The 23,793-nt window shown below is 37.5% G+C and overlaps 1 protein-coding gene across 3 annotated transcripts; it reads left to right on the top strand.

The window, feature by feature from the left end:
• The first annotated feature begins 221 nt into the window (after window positions 1–221).
• On the top strand, window positions 222–23,129 carry LOC130711809 (sodium/hydrogen exchanger 8-like). 3 transcript variants are annotated; one of them, XM_057561555.1, is made up of 23 exons: window positions 222–545; window positions 1,664–1,714; window positions 1,898–1,989; window positions 3,223–3,300; window positions 7,696–7,853; window positions 8,057–8,158; window positions 8,236–8,353; window positions 8,596–8,648; window positions 8,719–8,784; window positions 9,067–9,111; window positions 9,300–9,352; window positions 10,115–10,299; window positions 11,123–11,170; window positions 11,317–11,424; window positions 17,953–18,184; window positions 19,030–19,332; window positions 19,445–19,542; window positions 19,744–19,875; window positions 19,981–20,190; window positions 20,279–20,485; window positions 20,760–21,021; window positions 21,291–21,595; window positions 22,471–23,129. In XM_057561555.1, exons 1-23 carry the CDS (start codon window positions 299–301, stop codon window positions 22,780–22,782), a joined length of 3,465 nt encoding a protein of 1,154 aa, XP_057417538.1. In that variant the 5' UTR covers window positions 222–298; the 3' UTR covers window positions 22,783–23,129. The 3 variants fall into 3 exon arrangements, with proteins under 3 accessions (XP_057417538.1, XP_057417539.1, XP_057417540.1); XM_057561556.1 differs by lacking the exons at window positions 11,123–11,170; window positions 11,317–11,424; XM_057561557.1 differs by lacking the exons at window positions 222–545; window positions 1,664–1,714; window positions 1,898–1,989 and having other exon boundaries at window positions 3,244–3,300; window positions 7,763–7,853.
• The last annotated feature ends 664 nt before the right edge of the window (window positions 23,130–23,793 follow it).

The raw sequence follows: 23,793 nt of genomic DNA, 5'->3' as shown, positions 1-23,793 counted from the left end.
TCATAGGTAATCGTAACAAATATTCTTATATATAATCATGTTTGAGCTGATAACATCCACACTACACACGACTAGCTCTCTCATGTATTCCATAATAAAGTAAATAAATTTTCATTTTTGACATCAATCAATCAATGTTGTACTTTTGTTTTTTTTGATAAAATCAATGTTGTACTTAACTATTATTAAAACAGCAGATGATCCAATCTTATGTTTATCTATCTACCTGCTGAATGAGTCCTAGTAGTTAAATACACTTCCACATCACTCCTCTTATCATCTCTCGCCGGCAGTTACAATGGCGGCGTTGACGGAATCGCTGCTTCCCCTCAGAATCATGGAGGAGCAGCCTCTTCCTTCTTCCGCTTCTGCTTCTGCTTCTGCCCCTTCTCCTTCTTCAGGTGCTGAATCCAACCCATCAGACTGCGTCATCTTCTTCGGTCTCTGCCTCGCTCTCGGAATCGCTTGCAGGCACCTCTTGCGTGGAACCAGAGTCCCTTACACTGCTGCGTTACTCATCATTGGCATTGCCCTTGGATCAATAGGTTTCTTTACCCATTTCTCATCTCTTACTTTCTTAGTTTACCTTCAATTTCTCTTGCTGGTTTGGTATGATATGATATGATATGATCGAATCGAATCGAATCGAGTGAAACTGTGACAGTGAATGCAGGTTTTTGAGTTTCAATTGGCTTCTAGGAGAGTTGACTTGCTCCATAAGATTGATAACTTGATTTTCAAATTTCAATTAACTACTCAAATTGAATCTGAATGGAGGAACCCCTTTTAGCTACTCAAATTCCTATATTAGAAAGAAAGTGAATAGTATCAAAGTTAAAAGAACAGGGATATGGAAAAAAATTGCTTTTATTTGTTGTTGTTGTTGTTGTTGTTGTTAAGAATCTAGTAAAAAAAGTTAAAAGAACAGGGATTTGAAGTTTCAACCAAGGACACTTGCATGTGTAAAACTTTTCCGAAGATCAATACATGGCATATTAGAATTCAAATTTGAAAATAAATAAAAAGAAAAAAAAGGAAAACTGGCTGGCACAAAACACAATTCTACTTCTCTAATAACATATGTTGAGAAAAAAATTCATGTGTTTTTATTTGAAAGCGGAAGATTTTTATGTATCTATACCAGAAGCTGTGTTCATGATAATTATGGGAGTCCAATGTAGACCAGCAAGTGATTTTCAGAGAATCCATTTGTAATTTACTGACTATTATGATAGTTTCATCTACCTATATTCATTACCATTCTAGCATATTTATCTAGGTTTCTGACTTGTAGAATGTTTCAAACTGATTCCAGGTTGATTATCATTTCTATTTATTTTCCGCATTCTTTGTCATCTTAGAGGTCACTTGGGAAATGTTGTGCTCCCAGTTCAAATCTTGGAAATGGAAATTATTCTTAAGAAAGTGGTGTTTAGTATGTTCTCAATGATGGAAAACTGTTTTTTCTGCCAATCTATTTGACAGTCTGCACTTAGAATAGGGTCCTATGTTTCTTCCATTTAAATCTACTCTTTTCCCCCCTCCCCTTACTATATGCACCTTTTTTTTTAATTTGATTTCATATTTATAGAACACATTCCATTTATTTAGTTTTTATTTTTTAATAAATAACTTGACTGATTAAAGGTGGATTTCTAAACAGAATATGGTACTTCTCATCATCTGGGAAAGATTGGAGATGGAATTCGTCTTTGTAAGTTTGTACTTTTTTTATTCTAGTTCATGTACTTGCCAATAAAAAAAAGGCTTTTCATTATATACATCTGGATATGTATTTCGTCTGGGATTTTAGAATGTGATTCAACTTTAGGAGCTTTGATCTTCACTTATTCTTGTTTACAAAATTGTGGAAGTAATTGATATTTTTAATGTGCAGGGTCAGATATTGATCCAGAACTTCTTTTAGCTGTTTTTCTCCCTGCTCTCCTTTTTGAGAGCTCATTCTCAATGGAAATTCACCAAATAAAGGTTTCTTTCCCTGGATTTTTCTATGAATTATATCAAGTGATGTTGTCATATTGTTATGCTAATTCCCATCTCATATGTGCGCATGCCACACACATTGTCATGATTCTGTGCAGGCCCATTCATTTTGTTATGCATATTCTTTATTACTCATCATACCTACTTATAAGTAAGCTATGTATGCTTTGGTGCCTTTTCTAAATGTAACTTGAAATCTGTTGTCTTTGTTTGTCTGCTATATAATATCCATGAAGCCCTTACTTGTTCCTCAATAAAAGATTGAATAGACTGCAAAAAGCATAGGCAATTTATATCCTCTAAATATATAATTACTAGAAAAGTAATAAAAATTTAAAACTGATTGCCCTAACTTGTTCCCTTGTATTAATGTTGAAACAAAGTTCTCCATTAGTACATGGGCATCATGGCATGTGCTCCCAGAACGTCACGTGACTTTCACCCTCAATATGTGTAAATGGGGTCATATGTCTTCAGTTATGTTCCAAAATAAGCCTAGTCCAAGGTCCATAGAAAAATTTATGTACACAATACTGCAGAAAGATCTGTTTAGTAGAATTAAGTAATTTGGCCCATAATTTCTCTGAAGTTCATGAACTCAACCAGTCAGAGCTATGGAAAGTGATAAATACGAAAACGAAAACTTTAGATCTATATCTTGGCTCTCCAGTCTCCACAGCCACTGAAGTCATACTATTTGTACTTGTTAAGCAAAAGTTATTCTTATTTTACCAAAAAAGGTTTAACAGCAGTATTTTCCCTGAATAACCCTTGATTTTCTTGCATCTTGGAGTTCTTCCTTGGCGGTGCACCTTCAAACTGCACTGAATGATTATAATTGGTAAGCTTCCCTAGTGAGAAACTCAAACTAAGTAGTCCAAATATGAAATACCAAACGAAACCCAACCTTAAGTCATAAACTGAAGGAGTCCAAGGTGAAAATTAAGCCAGAATCTAACAATTCTAAGTCACATATCAAGGGCTTAAAAATCTTCAATACTCATAATGAGACTAAGTAACTCTGTTCCATAGAATTACCAGAACTCCCAAACAGAATATGAGGAATTAGATTGACAATATCAGAGGCTGCTAGCACTGAGCCCAGCTAAACAGGGAGTGAATTTGATGTTTTTATTATGTCATTACCTGTTGATTAAAATGTCTAATATTACATTACAAGATGAACTATCCTCATTTTCTGTTTTGGACTGAATACAGAGGTGTATGGCACAGATGATCTTACTAGCTGGTCCAGGTGTTGTGCTTTCAACCTTTTTTCTTGGAACTGCTTTGAAGGTATGAGAACGAATTTGTTTAGATTTCAACATATGTGTCACGTTATTATAACTCATGTTATAATGTGTTGAAAACCTAAACTGAATCTGAGAATTGAACTGAAAATATTATTCATTGAAAGGTGAAGATTACAAGAGTTTATCTCAGTATTTATACTGTGAGAGAGACTTGCATAGCAAGCTACCTAAACTAACTATAGTTAACAGTTAGGCTAACCATAGTTAGTAACTAACCGTAACTGACTCATAACAAACTCAACTGACTAACAAACTTAACCAGCTTGCAACTAACAGTTACAATGTATATAGCAAAGCATAATTGCTTTATACTCTAATAGACCCCCTCAAACTCAAGGTGGTTGAGAAAGAAATTTCTCAAACACATTGAGTTTGTCCCTTAAGGCTTCAAACCGAGTAGGAGAAAGAGGCTTTGTAAAAATGTCTGCTAGCTGATCAACTGAAGGAATGTGAGTCACAAACAGTGACTTGTTGAGAACCTTCTCTCTAACAAAGAAAATATCTAATTCCATATGCTTAGTCCGAGTGTGCAAAACAGGATTATGGGTCAGAGCCACTGCACCCATGTTATCACAGTAAATTTTTGGAGTTTGGAAGGGAATGTGTAGCTCCTGGAGAAGAGACTGAACCCATAGAAGTTCTGCAGAAGTGTTGGCCAGACTTCTGTATTCAACTTCAGTACTAGATCTTGCAACCAGGGTCTGTTTCTTAGAGCACCAAGATACTAGATTTGGACCAAAAAATACACAAGAGCCAGAAGTTGACCTCCTATCATCAGGATCTGACCCCCAGTCAGCATCACAAAAGGCAACAAGGGACACTGGCTTTGTGAGAGAGCAAGGCTTGATCAGTAGACCATGATGACTTGTAGCTTTGAGATACCTGAGAATCCTTTTGACAGCTTTCCAGTGCTCCTCTAAAGGCTGACTGAGAAACTGACACACCTTGTTTACTGAAAAACTAATTTCTGGCCTGGTCAATGTTGCATATTGCAAGGCCCCAACAATGGACCTATAGAGAGTAGGATTGTCAAAGTAGTCAGCTCCATATTTACTGAGCCTAGCTCCTCCAACCATAGGAGTAGAGATGCCTTTTGCTTCTGCCATATCTGCCCTTTCCAACAAATCACCTATGTACTTGGTCTGAGTGAGAAGCAAAGAACCATTCTGCAAATGATGGACCTGAACACCAAGAAAATAGTCCAGTTGACCCAACTGTTTGAGTGAGAACTCTGAGTTTAAGTTCTGAACAATTTGCTGAACCAAGGGTAGAGAACTGCCAGTGATGATTATATCATCCACATAAACTAGGATATAGATACAACAGGTCTTGGTGTGAAAGGTGAAAAGGGAAGAATCACAACAGCTGGGCTTGAAACCAAACTTCACAAGAGCAGCTTTCAATCTTTCAAACCAGGCCCTTGGGGCCTGTTTAAGGCCATAAAGAGCCTTATTAAGTCGACAGACTAGGGACTTATCTGCATGCTGAAACCCTGGAGGTTGTACCATGTACACCTCTTCCTCAAGAGCACCATTGAGAAAGGCATTGTTCACATCCAATTGGTGAATATGCCATTTCTTAGTAACTGCCAGTGAAAGAATTAATCTAATGGTGATAGGTTTGACCACAGGTGAGAATGTCTCTGAATAGTCAAACCCTTGCACTTGATGATAGCCTTTTGCAACCAGCCTGGCCTTATATCTGTTAATTGACCCATCAGCATTTTCTTTGACTCTGAACACCCACTTACAGCCTATAGACTGCCTATGAGGGGGAAGAGGAACTAATGTCCAAGTGTTGTTAGCAAGCAGAGCATCATACTCAGCTTGCATTGCAGCAAGCCATTTTGGATCCTTAAGAGCTTGTTTAGTTGTGGTAGGCTCAGCCTGTGTGAGCAGCAATGTAGGGAATAACCGAGGCTTAACAATGCCAGACTTAGCTCTAGTCTGCATTGAATGAACATTAGTTGGTGCAGCTACAAGGGGTGCAGTAGGAACTACAGATGCAGCTGGAGAAGTTGTAGGAACAACAACTGAAGGTGTTGGGGCAGTGGTAGGTGCAGGAGAAAAGTGAACTGGCAAAGGGGAAGGGACTTGGCCAGGAGAGGCAGAAGGGGAAGGTAATATCTGAGGTGGAGTATGTATCACAGGAGAAGGTGACTGAGTATGTGGAATTATAGAAGAAATGCCATGAGAATGCAAAACAGGACCAGGTGATGAAGGAAACATAGTAGGGAAAGGAAACCTGAACTCATTAAAGAGTACATCCTTGGAAACAAAGATTCTACCTTCTGCATCAAGACACTTATACCCTTTGTGTGAGGAAGCATAACCCAAGAAGAGACACTCTTTGGATCTGAGGGACAACTTGGACTGATTGTAAGGCCTTAGAAAAGGATAGCATGCACTTCCAAAGACTTTAAGAAACTTATAATCTGGATGAGTTTTGTATAAAAGAAAATAAGGACTAACATTGCCTAGAACTGAGGTAGGAAGTCTATTAATGAGAAAAGTTGCAGTTAGAAAGGCATGATCCCAATACTGAGAAGGCATATTAGCAGCAGCAAGTAAGGACAAACCAGTTTCAATGATATGTCTATGTTTCCTCTCTACACTCCCATTTTGGTGATGTGTATGAGGACAAGTGTGCCTATGAACAACACCTAGAGAAGCAAAATGAGTGGAAAGAGGTTTGAATTCTGTGCCATTATCAGTTTGTACAGATTTAATCCTAAGATTAAACTGCAATTCAACCATTTTCTGAAACTGAATAAAGACACCACAAGTTTCTGATTTCCTTTTTAAGGGATAAATCCATGTAAAACGGGTAAAGGCATCCACACAGGTTAGAAAGTAAGAGTAACCACTAGAAGATTCTACTGATGCAGGACCCCACAAATCAGCAAATATAAGCTCCAAAGGAGAAGTTTAAGTTGTAAGAGAAGAAGAAGATGGTAACCTATGAGACTTAGCCAAACAGCAAGAAGTGCAAACAAAGAATTTTGCTTTATTAGGTATTGGTATATTACAAATGGATAAAGCTGAAAGTAAAGCCTCATGATGAGGATGACCTAGTCTACCATGCCAAAGATCATAAGTAGTAGGCACAACAGTGGTAGATTCTGAGTTATTTATGCTAGGTACATTAGAAATAGTAGAAGGAAAACAAACAGAAAAGGCTGAAGCTGGAGACAATGATGAAGCTGGAGTGACACTCGAAGAAGAGCCCTTGAAGAATTTGGAAGCATGCATGTTATCAAAGGAGTACAGGCCATCTGGTCCAAGTGTCCCTCGAAGAAGCACTTCAGAAGTGTCCTGACATTTCACAACACAGTAAGTAGAGTGAAACTCAAAGAAAACACCATTGTCCCTAGCCAACTTGCTAACACTAACAAGGTTTTTGGTTATAGAAGGAACTAGAAGAAGATGTTTAAGCAGAAAATTAGTTTTAGCATTATAGGGTGAAGAAAATGATGCTGAACCAACTGAGTGAATTGGCAAACCTTGGCCATTCCCCATGTAAACATGATCATTACCATTCAATGAAACACTATCATTGACCACTGAAGCATCATTGGTCACATGATGTGTAGCTCCAGAATCTGGAAACCAACTGCTCAGATCAGAAGCTCCAGAAGTTGATGACCCTGAGGTAGAAGCTGGAAGTGCAGTAAGCATAGCCTGAGGTGGTCTTCCAGTAGGAAAAGCAGGCCTGGAATGTCCATGAAACTGTGCAGCAGAATATTGATTTGTAGGTACTCCAAACCCAGGCATTGCAGATGACTGTCCAAACATAGAACCAGGACCTGAAAACTGCTGCACATTCCCAAATTGAGATGGAAATTGAGACATTCCAAAGTAAGGAGGGTAACCGAAAGAAGGCATCATCATCTGAGGCAGAGCAGCACCAAATTGTGCTGACATAGCAAAAGGTGAATATGGTGAAGCAGTAGATTGCTTTCCACCAGTGCCAGAGGATGCATTTCCTCGATGATAACAGATACTAGCATCATGTCCCCATTTGTTACAGATCTGACATTGAACATTACGGCCTCCGCCGCGTCCTCTGCCTCCGCGACCACCGCGACCACCAGAACGGTTATCATAGCCACCACGATTCCGATCATCATAGGAATGATCGTCATAGCTCTGACGATTGCGATCCTCAAACTTGGAATCGTCATAGCGATTGCCGTGTGAGGAAGATGACGAATCCACAGTGCCTTAACAGTTAGGCTAACCATAGTTAGTAACTAACCGTAACTGACTCATAACAAACTCAACTGACTAACAAACTTAACCAGCTTGCAACTAACAGTTACAATGTATATAGCAAAGCATAATTGCTTTATACTCTAATATAATGAGTTCTAATGCAGCTTACTTTTCCATATAACTGGACATGGAAAACGTCACTTTTGCTTGGGGGACTTCTGAGTGCAACAGATCCTGTTGCTGTGGTGGCCTTGTTGAAAGAGCTCGGTGCTAGCAAAAAGCTAAGCACAATAATTGAAGGGGAATCCTTGATGAATGATGGGTATTTTGTTTTGAATCCTTGGTTCTTATTTTAACTAAAGTCTACCCTTCAAATGAATTTATGTGTTTGCTAAAAGAATCTAGTTCATAGGAAGTGGCTTAAAGCCTTGAACATATGGAATAAGTGACTATTTCTACATGTGATGGCTTATTAAATATCTTTTATTTTGTCTTCTTCAAAGCTTAGTCTTCATTCTTGTCCAGGACGGCTATTGTGGTTTATACCCTTTTCTATCGGATGGTTCTTGGAGAGACCTTCAACTGGGTTGCTATAATCAAATTTCTTGCACAAGTTTCACTTGGAGCGTAGGTTTTACCTACTTCTCTGTCGTATTGGTGGCAAAAGTTATATGTTTGCTAATGTGACCCTCTGCTTGGTTCAGTGTAGGATTGGGTGTTGCTTTTGGTATAGCATCTGTTTTGTGGCTTGGGTTTATTTTTAATGACACGGTGATTGAGATTTCTCTAACAGTTGCTGTTAGCTACATTGCTTACTTCACTGTAAGTTACTTTGAAACTTGGATACATCTTTTAGTAAGTTGAGAGATTATATTTTTACTATGTAATTTTATGTACATAGTATGCATCAGTTGTGTATTCCCAAATTTATTGGAAGCTTCTTTTAGTAAGATGAGAAAATTTATCTGTTGAAATCATCATCATATTTGGTTTTTGTTCTTGATTATATTTTGAATTACTTCTCTCTCGTGCATGGAGAAATTGACGGTCAAATTCTTTTATAGGCTCAAGAGGGTGCAGATGTTTCTGGTGTTTTGACAGTTATGTCATTGGGGATGTAAGTTGAGCTTTAGGAACAAGTTGAATTACCACATTTTGGAAATCTGTTCACTGAGATCTTTCTACAGGTTCTATTCTGCATTTGCAAGGACAGCTTTTAAAGGTGAAAGCCAACAAAGCTTACATTACTTTTGGTATGACTTTTACTTGTTCATGAGCATATTAAATTAGATGAATTAGATTCATTCTACGGTAGAATTTTTTTTTTCTGCTTGGGGTGTTACACTTATTTAAGTGGCAGTTAAAAAATAACGAAAAATGAATAAGAAGTTCTTCGCAAAACAAAAGGAATATATTTTTAGTATGCCTTGTGATTGCAGCAAGGTCACTCTTCAGATTCAGATTTGTCTTAGACCCACTCAATTTCTGTCCCAGTCAAATGTTATTATATTGATCTTTTATTTATTTTTCTCCAGGGAAATGGTTGCTTATATTGCTAATACCTTAATTTTCATTCTGAGGTGAGAGCTTAGTTGGAATCTCAAATCATAATTTACTGATACGCCTTGTGAAACATGCTGTTGATGTCATTTAGGTTGATAAATCTAACAAGATATATATAGTTGAAATGTTGAATACAGTTTTTAGCTGCTGTTTAACCTTCTTACTAGTATAACTTCCATTCTGTTTTCTTATCTTCATTGTGCAGTGGAGTTCTTATAGCTGAAGGGGTGCTTAAAGAAGAAAATGCTTTTCATCATGGTAGTATTCACTTGAATCACTTACTAAATTCTCTAATGTGTTCATTATGCCAGAGATTATATTCTTATGTTTCATTCATTTGGTGAAAACCATACCATAAAATATATTGAATGCTAATATATGAATGCTTTTTATTTTGGTAGAAGTTATATTCAATAGGTCGTATAGACAACCATTCAGAGTGTCAGGATGTATTTAATTAAAAAAATAATAAAAAGGAAATCAGAAGTTGCTAAAGCTTTTGATTGGTTGTGTCTATAGACAATCTGCTCATGTAAGAAAAATCCATTCATGTCCTCTCTAACTCATATAGAGGGGAATTGGCAGGTGAATACAGATGTTAAGTGATAGAATTTCTTTAAATTGTCACCTTTATCTAGTCACATAAACTTTTACTACATCTCTCCATGTATTGCCTCTATCATCCTCCTGTTACCGTGCTGCGCATGAGAGCTCTTGCACAAATTGTCCCATATTTTAAGCATTTTATTATCTACTGAAATTGATCAATAATAGTGAATCCCACCTAGTGGGAAAAGGCTTAGTTGTTGTTATACTGATAATGATGAACAATAATTTGTAATTTCAGTTTGGGGATCATATTCTTCTCAACCAAAACAACGATGACTCCATTTAGATGCTTTTATATGCTTATGTTTTCTAGAACCTTTTACCATTGTTTGTTTGCCATTCTTTTCATTTTAAAATACCTATATTTATTAACTCTAAAGGAGTGGCTACTAATTATTTGTTCTATAATAGGAAAATCATGGATCTACCTCTTGGTTCTCTATGCTTATGTCCAGGTGTCTCGATGCATTGTAGTTGGAGCATTATTTCCTTTTCTAAGATATTTTGGATATGGTTTGGATTGGAAAGAAGCTATTATTCTCGTCTGGTCAGGATTACGAGGGGCAGTTGCCCTGTCACTTTCACTTTCAGTTAAGGCAAGTATTAATGATGCATATCTGTAGCCCTCTTCATGGATATAGTGCCTTATTATTTACAATGGGAGATAGGTGCTGATTGCATTATTCTTTCTTGATAAAATGAAGTAACTTTATTTGAAGTGTTGAACAGAAAAAAAGAGAGCTATTAGAATTTGGGACACGTGAATGATTTTATATTATATTTCAAACACGCCCGCTCACGCCAGAGCCCACTTGGACTTGAAGCATGAAAATGCACAGGTCACCTATCATGTGCTGAAATTCAACGTTTTATTAGAATAATGGGGGCCACAAGGATCAAGACCACTCAGCCATAGAGGCTTTGATACCATGTCATCAACCGACTATCCCAAAAGGTTAAGTTGTTGGGTAAAGGGCACACGGATGATTTTATTTTATATTTCTAACAGAGCCTATCCTGGTTCCATTTATTGGGTCACCCGCTGATATCTAGTATGGCAAACTTCACGATCGAGATATCCAGCCCTGGACGTGATGGGGGAGGGGTGTTATGAAGTTCGACATCGACTAGAGATATGGCCAATTAAGTATTTATAAAGGGTAGCATAACCCTCATCCCTAAGTTAGCTTTTGGGTAGAGTTAGACCTATCATGTAATCATAGAGCGATTGCAACATAATTTCCCTATTTACATTATTTCTAACACTATGTATGGGCTAAAGCAAATTCCACAACATTTGTTTCCTCTATAATGAAGTTTAAGAAAAAGCTGAGGAAAAAGTGTGCTGGGAGGAGATCATTGTTAATATTCATGTTCATGTTTTTGTTGTCTTTTAATCATTGTTTTTGGTTGGTTTAGCGTTCGGGTGGAGAATCTGCTGAACTGACTTCAGAGATAGGAACGATGGTATGTTTTCCATTTGTATTAATAAAGCCCCTATAGATTTCAATTGCATGATTCTGTTCTACAATTTCATAATGTCATATAATCTGGAGCTCATTGATATTATGATTGCTTTTATAAATTGACAGAAATCTTTGTTGGTTGTGCAGTTTCTTTTCTTCACTGGTGGAATTGTTTTTTTAACACTTATAGTGAATGGTTCAACTACACAGTTCATTTTACACTTCCTTGACATGGATAAGTTATCAGCAGCAAAGGTCTGGGTTCTCTTTATCTTTGATATTCAACTTTTGTTATGTCAACAGACTGTGAAATAGAGCATTTAATGCTCTTAATTAGCAGTTATATTTTTGTTTGTATATAATTATGTTGTTTCCTGTTTGTACTTAGTTTATTTTAGGTAGTTTCTTATTTTCATTCATTCTCCCTAATTCTCTCTTTAGTCAAGGATTTCCTTCTTTGACTTTGATCAATCACATTATGTAATTCCCTCTATAAGAAGAGGAATCCCTGTACAGTTTTTCATATCAATAATATTACCAAATATTTCAACTTGGCATCAGAGCAAAGATCTCTGCGCATCTGATTTGCATCCATGGCTGACAGTTCCTCAGCCAGCGATGATCAGAATACGGAGGAGATTGTGGTTCCCAAAGTCTCGCAGCCTCCAAGGCAGGAGCAGCGAGTCCTGTTCGGCGAATCTCATTCTGTGCCTCCAAGGCAGGAGCAGCGAGTCCTGTTCGGTGAATCTCATTCTGTCCAAATCACCACTTTTCGACTCAATGGGTCGAACTATTTCCGGTGGTCCCAATCTGTCCAGTTGTATATTCGTGGCAGAGGAAAACTTGGGTATCTCACTGGTGAGAAACCCATGCCAGATATTGCTGATCCACAATATGCTGTTTGGGACGCTGAAAACTCCATGGTGATGACATAGCTGGTAAACTCCATGGAGGAGGACATTAGCAGCAATTACATGTGTTATTCCACAGCCAAAGAGCTATGGGATAGTGTCACGGAAATGTATTCAGATCTTGAGAACAAATCTCAGATCTATGAACTCACCTTGAAAGTCAGAGAAATTCGGCAGGGAGGTAATAACGTGACAAAATACTTCCACTCTTTGAAGCGAGTTTGGCAGGATCTAGATCTCTTCAACACTTACAAGTGGAACTCTGCAGAGGATGCCAAACACCATCGACAAACCGTGGAAGAAGGTAGAATATTTCAGTTTCTTGCTGGTCTGAATGAAGAGCTAGATGAAGTTCGTGGCAGAATCATTGGGAGAGCAACCTTACCTTCATTGGGTGAGGTCTTTGCTGAAGTTAGAAGAGAGGAAACTCGCAGAAGTGTGATGATGGGAAAGACCAAAACGGATGCACCTCCTTCTGAGACCAATGCTCTTGCTGTAGAAACTGCTGCCCTTAAGACTTCTACTAACCAGAAGAACTTCTCAAACCGCTGGTGTGATCACTGCAACAGACCCGGTCATACTCGGGAAAGTTGCTGGAAAATTATTGGGAGGCCAGCACATCTAAAGGGTGGCAAGTCAGGTCCTAAAAATCAAAAATCTTTCCCTACAGCTCATGAGGCAGAAAAGACTTCCTTGAAAAAGGAACAAGTTGAGGAACTCATAAGGTTGTTAAATTCTAATTTTTTATCTGGTACTCCTAGTGGTTCTGTGGCACAAACAGGTAATTTTTCTACCCCTAGCTCCCTTAATTGCACCTCAAATATTCATGCACCATGGATCATTGATTCAGGTGCTTCAGATCATATGACTAGCCTTTCTCCTTTATTTAAAACCTATTCTCCTTGTTCTGGAAATGGAAAAATTAGAATTGCAGATGGTTCTTTTTCCGCAATTGCAGGGAAGGGGAAGATTACCTTATCCAATAACATTGACTTAGGAAAAGTTTTACATGTGCCCAAACTATCTTGCAACCTTCTTTCTATTAGCAAAATCTGCAAAGATTCCAATTGCAGTGTGACATTCTTTGACACTCATTGTGTTTTTCAGGACCGGATTTCGGGGAAGATGATTGGCAGTGCTAAGATGAAGGATGGACTTTACTACTTTGAGGATACTTTCAGAAATAAAGCAGCTCAGGGTCTTTGTGGTATGAGTTGCACCTCTGTTAGGGACCAAATAATGCTCTGGCATAACAGACTAGGGCACCCGAATTTTCAATATCTTAGGCATTTGTTTCCAGATTTATTCAAAAATGTTAATTGTTCTTCTCTTGAATGTGAAAGTTGTGTTCTTGCAAAAAATCAAAGAGCTCCTTATTATTCTCAACCTTATCATGCATCTAGACCTTTTTACTTAATCCATAGTGATGTTTGGGGGCCTTCAAAAATTACAACTCAATTTGGAAAAAGGTGGTTTGTAACCTTCATAGATGATCACACCCGGTTGTGTTGGGTCTACCTTATGCATGAAAAATCTGAAGTTCCTAATATATTTAAAAGTTTTTCACAAATGGTAGAAACTCAATTTGATACAAAGATCTCCATTTTGAGGAGTGATAATGGAACTGAGTACTTCAATCAAAATCTCAATGAGTTTCTGAAAAATAAAGGCATTCAGCATCAATCGACATGTCCAAATACTCCTCAACAAAATGGCACCGCTGAAAGAAAAAATAAACATCTCCTTGAAGTAGCTCGTGCCATTATGTTTGAGAGTAATGTTCCAAAGTATTTGTGGGGAGATGCTGTCCTAACAGCAGCCTATCTTATAAATAGAATGCCCACTCGTGTGTTGAATTATCGCACACCTTTGGAAAATTTCAAAACCATTTTTCCAGCATGTCGATTACATACTGATATGCCTTTAAAGGTGTTTGGTTGTACAGTTTTTATGCATAAACCTTCCACATCTCGGTCCAAACTAGACCCAAGGGCAGAAAAATGCATTTTTGTTGGTTATTCTCCAAACCAAAAAGGATATAGAGTCTTTAATCCTATCACAAAGAAGCTTTGTGTTAGCATGGATGTTACCTTTCTTGAACATCAACCTTTTTTTCAAAAAAATTCCCTTCAGGGGGAGAATAATAATGTGAGTGAAGACAATTTTTTGCATGAACCGCTGCCCATTCCTATTGTAGACACAGAGAATACAAATTTTATTGATGAATGCAACAAGGAAGAACATGTGGAAACAAGTTCTGAAATTTCTAAAGAAAATCTTATGCCAGACTTAGGTGGAGCCCAAACAGAGAAAGAAATACCACAGTCAAAAAAGGAGTTCCATGTTTATACTCGGAAGTATCCTAAAAGGACCAAAGACCAATCCATCATCTCTGCACCAAGCCAACCAGAAATCCCGGAAGAAGGCCAAGTAAGAATACCACAAGAAATTCGAGGTAACACTGACATTTTCACTTCTACTATTGAATTACCCATAGCTATTAGAAAAGGAACCAGAACCTGCACCCAAAAATCAGAAAAATCTAGCACAAACCATCCCATTTCCCAATATGTTTCCTACCAAAATCTTTCACCGAATCACAAAGCTTTTACCTCTAAAATAACAGATCTGTTTGTGCCTAGAAACATTGAGGAAGCACTAGATGATCCCAATTGGAATTTAGCAGTCTTAGAAGAGTTGAGTGCACTGAAAAAGAATGAAACTTGGGAAATAACAGACCTGCCACGTGACAAAAAACAGGTGGGTTGTAAGTGGGTATTTACCATTAAGTGCAAGGCCGATGGAAGTGTAGAGAGGTACAAGGCGAGATTGGTGGCAAAAGGGTTCACTCAAACTTATGGAGTAGACTATCAAGAGACGTTTGCTCCAGTTGCTAAACTTAACTCTGTTCGGATTCTTATATCCCTTGCTGCAAGTTACAACTGGCCTTTACATCAATTGGATGTAAAGAATGCTTTCCTGAATGGGGAGTTAGAGGAAGAAGTGTTTATGAGTCTTCCCCCCGGATTTGAAGAAGAACTTGGAAGAAATAAGGTGTGTAGACTAAAGAAGTCATTATATGGGCTGAAGCAATCTCCAAGAGCATGGTTTGAGAGGTTTGGAACAGTGGTAAAAGGGCTTGGATATATCCAAAGCCAAGCTGATCACACATTGTTCTATAAACATTCAGCAGATAATAAGGTTGCTATCTTGATTGTATATGTTGATGATATTATTCTGACAGGTGATGATAGCTTGGAACTCAAAAATCTGAGGGAGAAACTTGCTAAAGTTTTTGAAATCAAGGAACTTGGCCCATTGAAATACTTCCTTGGAATTGAGTTTGCAAGATCAAAGGAAGGTATCTTTATGAACCAGCGAAAGTATATTCTGGATCTTTTAAAAGAAACAGGATTACTTGGATGCAAAGCTGTAGAAACACCCATGGAGCCCAACTTAAAGCTGCAACCAGCTGAAACAGAAAATATGGTGGACAAAGGAAGGTATCAGCGACTAGTGGGAAGGCTAATATACTTATCTCACACCCGTCCAGACATTGCCTTTGCTGTAAGCATGGTAAGCCAGTTTATGCATGCACCAGGTCATGAACACTTGGAGGCAGTTTTTAGAATCTTAAGATACTTGAAGGGATCACCTGGGAAGGGGCTTCTTTATAAAAACCGTGGGCACCTTCAGGTAGAAGCCTACACTGATGCAGACTGGGCAGGGAGTGTGACAGACCGAAGATCAACATCAGGCTATTGCACCTTTGTTGGAGGAAACTTGGTTAGTTGGAGAAGTAAAAAACAAACCGTTGTAGCAAGGAGTAGTGCAGAAGCTGAATTTAGAGCAGTTGCTCATGGAATTTGTGAGGCATTATGGGTGGAAAAGCTTCTACAGGAATTAAAGGTTTTCAATTCTCCTCCAATAAAGCTTTATTGTGACAACAAGTCTGCAATATCTATTGCACACAACCCGGTCCTACATGATAGGACCAAGCATGTCGAAGTTGATAAACACTTCATCAGAGAGAAGATAGAAAGTGGGCAGATTTGTATTACATATGTTCCCACTGCAGAGCAATCGGCAGACATCCTAACCAAAGGATTACCCAAGAAATCCTTTGACAACATAACTAGCAAGCTGTCTATGGAGGATATCTTTAGGCCAGCTTGAGGGGGAGTGTCAACAGACTGTGAAATAGAGCATTTAATGCTCTTAATTAGCAGTTATATTTTTGTTTGTATATAATTATGTTGTTTCCTGTTTGTACTTAGTTTATTTTAGGTAGTTTCTTATTTTCATTCATTCTCCCTAATTCTCTCTTTAGTCAAGGATTTCCTTCTTTGACTTTGATCAATCACATTATGTAATTCCCTCTATAAGAAGAGGAATCCCTGTACAGTTTTTCATATCAATAATATTACCAAATATTTCAACTTGTTATAAGAGATGACTTGAGAACTTGGTGAAAATATTTCTCTTACTATTTCATCAACATACTTGTACAATTTATAGATATAACAAAGAGATAAAAACCAAATCTATCTAAGCTTTCTTGACATACCTTTTGGATGAGTTGAATGCTCGAGGGAATATTTGAGCGTTAGATTTCACATTTTGGATAAGTTGAATGTTGGACTTTAAATTTCAAATTGCTTATTTTGTAGACTTCACATTTTGTGTAATGAATTTCATTTAATGTTATTTGAACTTTATTATATATTTGTGTTGATGTAGATGTGTTATCACTTGTGCTTCTTAAATTTATTGCATTAACTTATGTATGTTATATGCTTAGTTTAAAATTTTAATAACATGATCGGGATCCCAATGAGGACCCGTGGGGAGGTGGGGAATGGGGATGAGTTAAATTACCCCGTCGTGAGGATTGGGGATGGGGGAAGGGACAGAGGAGAGATGCAGGGATAGGAAGTGGGACGACACTCCCGGGCTTGGGCAGGTGCCATCCCTAGCTGAACCCGAACCTATATCCTATTACCGCTCTTATAAATGCTCAGTACTTGTTCTATAACGAAGTACCTTACGCAATTGTGATTATGGCCTATTATTGTACATCTGTGTTTTCTCTTTCTCACCTATCATTGTTCTAGAGCCTTGGTTCTTAAAATAGAAAGAATACTCTGAATGGCAGTCTACTAAATACAAGTTAATGGCAGAATCCAGCCTTTATTAAGGAGCATCTGGTACGCAGTAGGGAATGAATGCCTTTCTTTCTATCTTAATGGCGCAGTCCTTCCAATGTTGAAAGCCAAATCCATGTCTTGCTTTGAAAATTCTGTCAAAGATGGTATTAGCAATTGGTATAACAGCATAAATTCTTGATGCCACTTTATAATATAGCTATATAACCATTTGGTAGTTGCATAAATGTTAGAATATAATATAAAACCATTCATGTGGCCCATACCCAACAGCTTAAGCTTTTGGGATCAGTGGTTGTTTGACATGGTATCAGAGCCTCTATGGCCGAGAGGTCTAGAGTTCAATCCTTGCTCCCCTCACTTTCTAATAAAAAAGTGGAATTTAATTAAGCACATGGTAGGTGGGCCTGTGCATTTATCCACGCTTCAAGCCCAAAGGGCTCTTGCGTGAGGGGGCGTGTTAGAATATAATATAAAACCATTCATGTGGCCCATACCCAACAGCTTAAGCTTTTGGGATAAGTGGTTGTTTGACACATAAATATATTGGAAATTATATGTGTATTAAGAAATATGAAAGAAAAGTTTCTATGTTGTATAAATGCTTGTAAATTGCTTCCAATGACAATCTCCTTATCCTTTTTTTCTCTCCTGTGTCCTGAGTTATATTTGGTCTTGGCCCTCATGTTTTGCTCATGTAATAACAGAGACGTATCCTTGATTTTACGAAGAATGAAATGTTGAACAAAGCATTAGAGGCTTTTGGTGAACTTGGAGATGATGAGGAACTTGGACCAGCTGACTGGCCCACAGTGAAGAGATATATCTCCTGTTTAAATGACACGGAAGGTGAACATGTGCACCCTCATGGTCCGTCTGAAGGTGATGGTAACATGGATCCTATGAATTTGAAAGACATACGAGTACGCATTCTGAATGGTATGGGAACTCTTACATTTGTTTCAACCCAATAAGTTGTTTAATTTTATAGCTTCGCATACTGTGCATCAATGCCTTCAACAACTGGATGAACCTCATCCAGTTTATGTCTTGTGTTTCTGTTTGATTAACTGCTTGAAACATTATAAATATTTGCAGTTTAGGGTAGAAATAAAAACAATGATATGTTACCTTACTATATCTGTAAGAACTGTAGTATATTTTGGGGTATTATGCTTGATAGAGATGGATGTTTCTCAATTTTATTGAAGCTTTTAGTTGAAATCTGAATAATTAGTAATTCTATTAGGTGATATTTTATTTACAATGTGCAAGCTCTAATATTTGTATACATTTGTCCTAATAATTTCACAGTATCCCAATGATATTTATCGAAGAAAAAGGATAGAGTGAAATATTCTATCCTAATGCATTTACAACATAAACTGTAGTATACTTTGATAACGCTCTGTTGACAGGCCTCTAGTTAGAACACTCCAAAGCTTGTGTCCGGAAAGAACGTAAACTGTAGTTAGCAAGCCACTGTCCAACTTCTCTTTTAGGAGATCTTGACTTATCTCAATATGTTTTGTCCTATCGTCCTAAATTGGGCTTTGTGCTAATATGTTTTTGCCACAAAATAGCCTCACGGGAGATACATACTTTAGGGGTTCTTACGCCCAGCTCGACAGACTGAAGTTACATTCTAAACTAAATCTGTTGTAGTCTCTATTTGGCTGAGTCCTTTGATTAGTCAAGCTATTGTTTTCTAATAGTTCTGTGAATTTGACTGCTTTAATTATATCATTATCATGCCTAATTTGAGAACTTATTGCTTGTATTAGGTGTCCAAGCGGCTTACTGGGAGATGCTTGATGAAGGAAGAATTACTACAACAACAGCTAATATTCTTATGCTATCAGTGGAAGAAGCAATAGATTTAGCTTCTTCTAAGCCTCTCTGTGACTGGGAAGGCTTAAAAGCTAATATACACTTCCCAAACTACTACAAGTTCCTCCAATCTAGTATGCTCCCATCTAAGTTAGTTACCTACTTCACTGTGGAAAGGTTGGAATCTGCATGTTATATTTGTGCTGCATTTCTTCGTGCCCACAGAATTGCTAGACAACAATTGCGTGACTTCATAGGTAATAATGTACCTTTGTCTGATTATCTTCTTAATGCTATTTTCAGTGTTCTACTTTTTTTCTCCATTCATTTTGAGTTCTGTCCCTACTAGCTGTGTTAATATTTCTGTAGGTGACAGTGATGTTGCTTATGCTGTTATCAATGAAAGTATTGTAGAAGGAGAAGAAGCACGAAAGTTCCTAGAAGATGTTCATGTAACATACCCTCAGGTTTGCTAGTTAAAAACACCTACCAATGCTTTAGTTTTACTGTACTCAATTTGGATTAGGCCTGTCATTATCAAATTGATTGGTCTTTTCTGTGGTTGTCACTTTAAATTTCAGTGCATCATTTTGTCTTTATGAAGTGTTTAAATGTATGCTCCTTTTCTCAAGCTTCCTTTATTTTCAATATGAATTTGTTGTTCTCAGGTTTTGCGTGTTGTAAAAACAAGGCAAGCAACATATGTAGTTCTAAACCATTTAATGGAGTACGTTCAAAACCTTGAGAAGGCTGGGATATTGGAAGAGAAAGAGATGCTACATCTTCATGATGCTGTCCAGGTATCTTTTAGTGATATTTTTCTGTTTATCTGGTGTCTGATGGTCCCCTCTTGTGTGAATTGTAAGATGTTTGTTCATCTATTAATTGATTCATTTACTTTTCAGACTGATTTGAAGAAACTACTTAGAAATCCTCCTTTGGTTAAGCTTCCTAAAATAAGTAACATACATCCTATGTTGGGTGCTCTGCCATCTTCGATTCGTGAATCACTTGCAAGCAATACCAAGCAAGTTATGAAATTGCGGGGTTTGACACTTTACAAGGAAGGTGCCAAATCAAATGGTATTTGGTTAATTTCTAATGGAGTGGTGAAGGTATTAATTCCCTCGGTATAAAGCTCAACATATGATTTCTGATGGTACATACAAAAGATGAATCTTTTAAAAATTGCTATTTTTCCAGTGGGAAAGCAAGATGATCAGAACCAAGCACCCTTTTTATCCTACTTTTACTCATGGGAGCACATTGGGTCTTTATGAAGTTCTGACTAGAAGACCATATATATGCAATGTCATCACAGATTCCATCGTGTTCTGCTATTTTCTTGAAGCTGATAAAATAATTTCAATGCTCAACTCAGACCCTTCATTGGAAAACTTCCTGTGGCAAGTATGGTTATATTAATAATCCATTTTTGCTAGTGCTGCTTTGACATTAATGGCCTCTGATGGCTGATATCGTTTCATTCTGAAATTCCAGCATTCATTGTCTAGGAATATCGTAACTCTTTGCAGCTCAACAATAATTTAGTTTTTTTATTCCAAAATATATCTTTAGTATATTTCTTTATGTTTATCTTTGTTGTTGTAGAAGGCATAGAAATGGTTAATGACTTTCAATTGTAATGAAAAGTCAGTCATACACTGTTTTTCATGATTTGCAGGAAAGTGCTATTTTCCTTTCCAAACTACTGTTTCCCCAGAAATTTGAAAAACTAGCTATGCAAGATCTAAGAGCTCTTATTGCTGAAAGATCGGAAATGACCATATACATAAGAGGGGAAACAATAGAAATCCCTCACCATTCAGTTGCCTTCTTACTGGAAGGATATGTGAAAACTCAAGGTCGACAAGAACTGGTAACTGCACCAGCAACCCTGCTTCCTTCACATGGGAATCAAAGCTTCCAAAACTTGGCAATTTCGGGTATTTGAGCTTAAATTTATGTTCTCTCAATTAACTTTCTCTACGAAATTACTGTTTTCTTTGAGTTTCCATTAGATTCGAAGGTTTTGGAAATACAGGCAAATGGAAGTGGAATTCAAGTACAAATATCATAACTACTCTTAAGTCTGAATAAGGAAACTAAATTTATCGAATCAGATGCAGCTTTTCGGTTTTTAATTTTTGTAACTTTTTTCCCCTATCAATGTGAAAAATAATTTGGTTTCATTTTTTACTTTCAATTATACCAGGTACTGAGGAAGCTAGTTTTACTCATCAAGGATCTTGTTATCTAGTCGAAACTAGAGCAAGGGTAATCGTGTTTGATATGACAGCATTTGAGGTTGATGCTGCTCTTGTCAGAAGGTCAAGTTCCCGGTTATCACCTGCCGTGGATCATTCCCATAGATCATTCCGTAGAGAACACAGTGGTCTCATGAGTTGGCCTGAACATTTCTTTAATCAGAAGCGCCATAAGCAGAGTGCTGAAGGGGTTGGGCAACAAACCATTAGTTTGTCTGAAAAGGCAATGCAGCTGAGCATTTACGGGAGCATGGTATGTCAGTATAGAATAGCATTAGCTTCGTCTGAAGAAAAAAAATCAGTTTCATGAATACTAATTTTATTGATTAGTTATACAAATAATATAAGCTTTCTGGCAGGGTTATCAAATCCACCTACTCTTTTATTTTCCTCCTAAATTCATCCTAGAAGCTTTAGTTGCCAATGTATGCCCAATATTATATGGTTAGCAGGGATCAGGGTCCTCTTATGTGAAAATTCTCTCATGTCCCCTTATGTTGAAGTTTTATGTTTATCTCTCTCTTCATATGTATTAAATATGTGAGACCCTTTGAATATTTATGAGGAGAGATATAAACATAATGTTCCACTTGACACTGTGATGTCACATGAGAGGATCCAAATCGGGTAAGCAGGCACTGAAACTTATGGATGCAATCGCGGCATCGCGCAGATCATATATATAGTGGTGAAATTACCTGAAATAGATTATTTGAGCCTTACAGAAAGGAATTTACCCATTGTGAAACTACCTATAATGTGGTTTTCTTATCAACTGCTAGCTCTATCACCATTGTGGTTACCTTGGCTTACTCGGGAGATAACTGAACCAGGCAAGCTCACTAACAATCAAGCTTCTATCTTAAATTCTTGCCTTACTATTAGCATGTTTGGATCAACTTCTCCTCCTTAGAGTCAATTCTAAAACCCATAAGCTACTCACAGAAGCTTCTCCCTGTAATTGATTCTGGATTTAGAATCAGTTGTAGAAGGATTTCCACTTTAAAATGATAGCTGAAAATCAATAAGCAACCAACTGTCATTTTTCTTGCACATTCAATACTGTAACTCTACACATCAACCTTTACTTTGTTGTATTTTTTACCATTAATTATTTTCATTTTCAAGGTGAACATCCCACTCCAGAGAAGAAGTTTGTCGATGAATCGTGCTAGACCACCACCACCTCAGAGTCTGTCATATCCAAACATGGCGTCGTATCAAGACCGTCCGCTTACTTCGGTCAAATCAGAAGGTGCTGCAACTGACAAGAAGGGTCATCAAGTGACACGGTTCAACCAAGATGTTACAAATCCCCCTCCACAAAGCACAGAGCGTAGAGAGCATCACAGAGATGATTCAAGTGATGATTCTGCTGTTGAAGAAGATATTATCGTGAGGGTTGATTCACCAAGCACGCTATCTTTCCCCCATTTATGAGGGGGAAGAGGTGAAAAATCAGTTGTTATTATTATGTGTTTGTATAATAAGTTTTTACCGGTGTACTGTTTGTGTAATAGGTTTTGCTTCTATATCTGCAGCATTGTACATAAGACCAAACCATTAGAATAAGACCACGAGAACTTAGCAATTGGTCATGAAAGCTCTAAAAACTAGGATCTCATTTTTCTTAGAAAAAAAAACATATTTGGAAATGGCTATTTACTTGAAAATTTTGAAGTTGTCCTTGAATTTGAATTTGTTGTAAGAATTAAAGGGATGTGCACCATCAGGTGTAAACATATTTTACACAGTTATCCAATTGAATTCTGCCACATCATAAAGAACATCTTTGTTGTAATTAAAATTTAAAATGAAAGTTATTATTTCTCCTACGTGACATGTTATGATTAGTTGTCCGTGTAAAACTATTTTACACTGACAGTGTATATTCATTAAACTCTTGTTGTAAAATTAGAAAAATCAGAACATCTTTTTGAAGTTGTTCTTGAAGTCTGTTCTTTGGTTTCTTAAGGTGGCAATATTGTGGGTAGCGTCTAAGGTGAAGTATCTCACATGTGGTGCATTGGTGCAACACCCCATTTCTACCGTTGGATATATATATTTAAAATAATAAATAGTCTGAATTGGCCCTAGGCTACCTATTGAGTGGGTTTTCTCTCCTAATAAGAGTTTAATCCTTAATCTTTAAAGTTATCACTGTCAAAACAACAAAAATAAGTTTCTCCTGATTCTCGAGATCTGGTTTTGGTTCGCACTCCATGTGGGCATGGCGGTTTAGATCTTCGCTCCTTGAAACTGTCGAGGATTCACTGTTGGTGGTCGGGTTGGGTGGTGCAACTATTCCGGTGTATAGAAAGATGGATCACTCAAAATGAAAGAGAACCATCCAACGAAAAGCTTGAGCACTTTTCGGTCCTCATCGTGAGCACAGTGGTCTTTGATGTCACTTCCTAAACTCTTTGTTACAGATTTCTTATAGTTCATCTA

The sequence above is a fragment of the Lotus japonicus genome, chromosome 4, assembly GCF_012489685.1.
Source record: "Lotus japonicus ecotype B-129 chromosome 4, LjGifu_v1.2".
NCBI classification, from domain to species: Eukaryota; Viridiplantae; Streptophyta; class Magnoliopsida; order Fabales; family Fabaceae; genus Lotus; species Lotus japonicus.
This window is presented reverse-complemented; position numbering and strand designations above follow the sequence as displayed.

What these genes read in the sequence shown, in the direction of transcription:
- LOC130711809 (XM_057561555.1), top strand. Translation starts at nt 299, where the DNA reads ATGGCGGCGTTGACGGAATCGCTGCTTCCCCTCAGAATCATGGAGGAG. An exon ending in TTTCTAATGGAGTGGTGAAG is followed by an intron (nt 20,191 to 20,278) that starts GTATTAATTCCC and finishes CTATTTTTCCAG; the next exon opens with TGGGAAAGCAAGATGATCAG. An exon ending in CCAAAACTTGGCAATTTCGG is followed by an intron (nt 21,022 to 21,290) that starts GTATTTGAGCTT and finishes CAATTATACCAG; the next exon opens with GTACTGAGGAAGCTAGTTTT.